Source organism: Propithecus coquereli, unplaced genomic scaffold (assembly GCF_000956105.1).
Source record: "Propithecus coquereli isolate 6110/MARCELLA unplaced genomic scaffold, Pcoq_1.0 Scaffold235, whole genome shotgun sequence".
Lineage (NCBI taxonomy): Eukaryota > Metazoa > Chordata > Mammalia > Primates > Indriidae > Propithecus > Propithecus coquereli.
The window spans coordinates 549,962-555,205 of NW_012147897.1; the positions used below are offsets into that span (position 1 = coordinate 549,962).

Genomic DNA, 5,244 nt, shown 5'->3' on the forward strand with positions numbered 1-5,244 from the left:
TGGGGTTCATATTAGAATTATATTTAAATCTAAATCTTTCTCAGAAATTGAGAGCCTTCACACATATAATGAAAAACTTCATTTTAAAATGCAACTATGCATTTATTCTCCGTATTGAAAAGATAAGGATTTACTAATATTGAGGTTTAGATTCAATATTTTAAAGGCCAAATATTATTAGTAATATTTAAATTCAGCATTCTACATTCATATGAAATGCTCTCATAAATATAAAGGGGATGGGAGGAAAGTTATGTTTTAGAGTCTTTTTAACCTAAATTATGTTTCTTGAATTTCTTGAGGATTCTATCACGAATCTGCTTGGTCTTAACACTATAGACAACGGGGTTCATGAGAGGTGGAACCAGCAAGTAGACATTGGCCATGAGCACATGGACAAGTGGAGAAGCATTCTGCCCATAGCAACGGATCATGGATAGCCCAATCATTGGTGTATAGAAGGTGAGCACAGCACAGATGTGGGAGATGCAAGTACTGAGGGCTTTTACTCTCTCGGCCTTGGAGGCTATACTCAACACTGTGCCCAGGATGAGAATGTAGGACAGAAGGAGAAGCACTGAATCAAGTCCCATGGAACAGATGACCACCATGAGGCCATAGATGCTACTGACCCGACGGCTGGATACAGTTGTCTTTATGAGGTCTTGGTGCAGGCAAAAGGGGTAGGAGAGAATATTGACAGCATGATATTGAAGCCTCTTCAGGAGGAAGGAAGCTGGAAAGACCAGAGCCAAGGCCCTCCCAGCAATTGCCAACCTAATTCCAATGATTACGTCATTGGTTAGAATGGTTGCGTAGTGCAGGGGTTCTCGGATTGCTACAAAGCGGTCAAAGGCCATGGCTAACAGAACAGCAGACTCAATAATTGAGAAAACATGAATGAAGTACATCTGGACCAGACAAGCATTGAAGGGAATCTCCCGGGCATGAAACCAGAAGACACTGAACATGGTAGGCAAGGTCGTGGTTGATAGGCCCAGGTCAGTGAGTGCCAGCATTGACAGGAAGTAGTACATTGGTTGATGGAGGGAAGATTCGGTTCTGATAATGAAGAGAATAGTAATGTTCCCTGCAATCGAGGTGACATAAACCAAGAAGATGGGGAGGGAAATGAAGCCATAGCTGCTTTCAAGGCCCGAGAAGCCTGTCAGGAGGAAGCGAGGATATAAGGCAGAACTATTGAAGACAGACATTCTACTGATGAAGGAACCTTCAGTTTAGAGGAGACAAGAATATGGAAAATTAGGATAAAAGTCAGTATTGTAACAAAGAACTATGTTTTGATGTATACAGCTCTGTATTCAGTGTCTTTAATCGCTCCTCTGCTTATTCTATTTAATTACCACTTACATTCATTATTTTAACAATTAATTTATTCTTTCATCATTGTACATTTATTGAGAATTTTTTTTTTGGAAATGGACTGTCGCTATATTGCCCAGGCTGTTCTAGAACTCATGGGCTTCATCAGTCTTCCCATTTCAGCCTCTTTAATAGCTGAGACTACAGGTGTATACCACCACACCAATAACATATTTTATTAAAGTAAATCTGGTAGTGCTATAAAGTAAGGAAATGTATAAAAAATGCCTTCAAATACATACAAAATAGTGGGGGGGGGGAGCTAAAATTAAAGTTAAATTTTAGTTTGACACTTTAAAGATTACATAATAATGTAAGATGATATAAAACACAGAAGAGGAAATTAACCTCTTCCAGGGAAGTCAGGGAAGATTTATTGAAGGAGATTTTTGAGTTAGGTCTCAAATGATAAATACAAGTTACATGGGATCAAAGGGCTGTGATGCACAACCTGTGTTGACTGACACCAGTGTAAATGCAGAAAGGTATTAGAGAGTAAAAGAAATGCAAGCAAATAGTAATATAATTGAACAAAAGGTAACATGGCTCCTCATACGGTTGTTGGAGCTGAGATTAAATAGGAATGAACCAGAATTTGTGAAGGAACTTGCAGTAAATATGAGGAGCTTGGATGTAACCTTAGAGGACACAGGTACTCATTGTAATGCAAAGTTAACAATTTGGTCAGATTTATATTATTGTACATTGATGTCAAACTAGAATCAATTTGAAGAATGGTCTCAAAATTGACAAAAGTAAAGGCGGGGAAACTCTTTAGGAGGCTGTTGTAATGAAAAAGTGGTTGCAAGTGAAATCTAACAGCAGGTATTACAAAGGACAAATAGGTATAAAAGTTACATAGGGAGAAAACATAACACAGATAATGTGGATCATCGTATGCTAAGAGTGAGAAAAAGAAATAAATTCGCAATTATTCACTTATCTAGTAGGTTTTTATGTCATTTATTTAGACAGACAGAAGAAAAGAGATGCATGGAAATTCAATGAAACCAATGGATAAGATGATCCATTTTGTTTATGATAAATTTGAGGTAAGTGTATTGAGGAGAGAGAGGTATATTGTTTATAGAGACCTGTGAAAGGAGAAATTACTCCTACTCTCCTACTCAAAAGCATGGAAAGAAAAAAAAAATGATACGGAAAAAAGAAAATTTAAACAAAAAAGTGCAATGCCAAGTTATAGGAAGAATATAAGAATATTATGCACTAAAGGCCAGTTATGCCAATAGATCAGATGTTCTGTAGGGAATATAAGAGGCTGATTTCACTGTGGACTGGTGAAGATAGGCGTTATAGCAGGAACTCTAGAAATCTCAATTATTAAGCAATATAATGGCCACTCAATTCATTACTCCGGGCACCAAACATCAAGAAAAAATTTTCACTTAGCGTATCCCATGTCAAAGTTTTGCCAAAATTTGCATGCCCTATTTCCCAATCTATTTTTCTCTATCGATACAATCACACTTTATAGTTTCCCTGACAGACATCATTATAATATAACTAGCAGTGTAACCCTTTACAGGGATGACAGGAATTCTTCACTCTGGTACAATTTTCCTTTCTTTGTTGGAATAGATACAATGAAGAGAAAAAGAGAATAGATTTACATATTATCATCCTATATTTAGTGACTTACATACTATACTAATCATAGCATATTAGGGAACACTGGTCTTCATACACCTCTCTCACTTTCCTAGATTTTTATGTCATAAACTTCTGGTCTGCATCTCTGAACACGAACTGTGTCATCACTTTGACACTCACAAGCAATTGTTTTCTTCTTGCCTTGTACCCACCCTCAAATCCTTCAAAGTCTCCATACTGCATAGATATGCTAGATAGTATCTCTTAGGTAACTTTCTTCTACTTCTCCTTTAAAAGTCACTGACTTAGGGTATTCATAATCTGACTTCTCCATTGGATATAGACATAAGCATTCTGCTTTCAGGGGCTATGTCGCTAGAGTTTGAGAAATTCAGACAACAGCTGTTATTTACTACCTCTAACACTTTGGGTGGATTACTAACTTCTTTGAGCATTAAAAACAGGGAATTGCATTACTTTATGTAATATTTAAGGGAATCAAGCAATTTTATCTAAGGTGCTTGGCACAATGTCTGAGACTTAGGAGATACTTTGGGCTGAAGTGAGACAAAATGTTAATCAAGATGCTGAAGTAGCCATGATCTTAAGCATATCAGCTATACACAGAAGTGACCCAAATGCAGGCATGATCTGGAGTGCCCAAGTTATCACATGTAAAGATGTTATCTCCCAGGTCTTCCCTTAAGAATTATCTTGCCTAATTTCTTCACTGTTGTGTTGTTGTTCATAGTATTGTTAAGAGTGTATGCTACATGTAAGGGTGAGTCAGAAGAGTCACTCAAATCATCATCAGCATTATCGTCACCAACTTCAGCAGTATTAACACTATGATTTTTAGTTAATATCAGAGAGAAATGTTTTGAGAGAACAGGGATTTCAGCACATGGATTCTCATCATAGGTACTATCTGCTCCTGGAGGTGAGTTTACAAGGGTATCCCTTCCCAGAGCTCTTCTGAGCAGCTTTTGGAAATGATAGCATGCCTCCTTTGGAGGAATGGCAATCTGTACCTCTGACCTATCTCAGACCAGTGGTTTAACATGAGTAGAGGTCAGTCCTACATTTCGACCTTCCCTCCCACTTCCTGGATTCTTCAAATATGCAATGTAATAATCTCTTACCCATTATTCTCACCTCAAAAACCTTACTTCATGCACACCTGAGCCCTCAGGTGCAGACAGGCATTCACCCTGCTGCAGGTTGGCTGGGTTTCCAGTCAGTCAAGCTTAGAGAATTCTTGTAGGTAGAAAAAGCATCTGAAGATGGGCATAAGAGAAGGATAAAATACACAGTGTATCCTAAGGCAGATAGTTCTTCAAGGAAGCATAGATGTCCTAGGCGAGTCATCAGTCTCTCCTTCAGTGACTCCAGAGCCAAGATAAACTTTTTTTACCTTCACCATCCTGGACTCTATCCAGCTAGGTGCTTTATCAGCATTACATTTCTGTGCTTTAATCACTCTAACCTGTTGGCCCCTCTTGACTAGTCCATTCTCTCAGGACCACAGTTTTTTCAATACAATCTCTGGGGAGGATAAATGATGTCACTGATGTCAGAGCCATCTCTCCTGCTCAAGGACAGGAGATGGACTTCCCAGTCTGGAAGTCCAGATTAGGCAGTAATTGAGAAATGTTCTGGGGAATCATCGGATGAAGAAGAAAAAAAGAGAAAACATCGGCTTAGTCAGAATGATGTGTAAGAAAAAGTTTGTGCTCTGAGTTACCAGATACAACATTTACTACCTATTTAATGCTGGGAAAATTAATCTGGTTTTAGGCCATGTTTTTCCAACCATACAATAAGAATAATGAAATCCACCTTGTTAAACTGTTGGAAGGAACGTAAAAGCATGTGTGTAAAGTGTAAATTTATTGCTCAAAAGTAGTGCTTATGAAAGCAATTATAAAATAATAAAACATGCAGTTAGCCCATAATAACCAATTCTTTCACCAGCTACTGGACAGAGGGGTGGACATTCTATTATCTTCATCCAGCACCAACTCCTACTTACACTGGCCCACAAATCTGCTTCAGCCTTTTCACCATGACTTAGATCCTCATGTATATTTCTTTTCAGAAAGTAAATAGTCTTCCTTTGGAAAGTGTCCAAGTTACATTTCACACATTAATTGAGTTTGTTGACATTCTGATTTTTGCATTGTATAAAATTAGTTTGGCTTTGGGTATCTAGCTTTCTTAATGTCTTATTATTCATAAAATATTAATAGT

The 5,244-nt window shown here is 37.8% G+C and overlaps 1 protein-coding gene across 1 annotated transcript; it reads right to left on the reverse strand.

The window, feature by feature from the left end:
* Positions 1-269: 269 nt before the first annotated feature.
* On the reverse strand, positions 270-1,214 carry LOC105811360 (olfactory receptor 51G2-like). The gene has a single exon (XM_012645542.1). The coding sequence runs from the start codon at positions 1,212-1,214 to the stop codon at positions 270-272; it is 945 nt and encodes a 314-aa protein (XP_012500996.1).
* Positions 1,215-5,244: the final 4,030 nt, after the last annotated feature.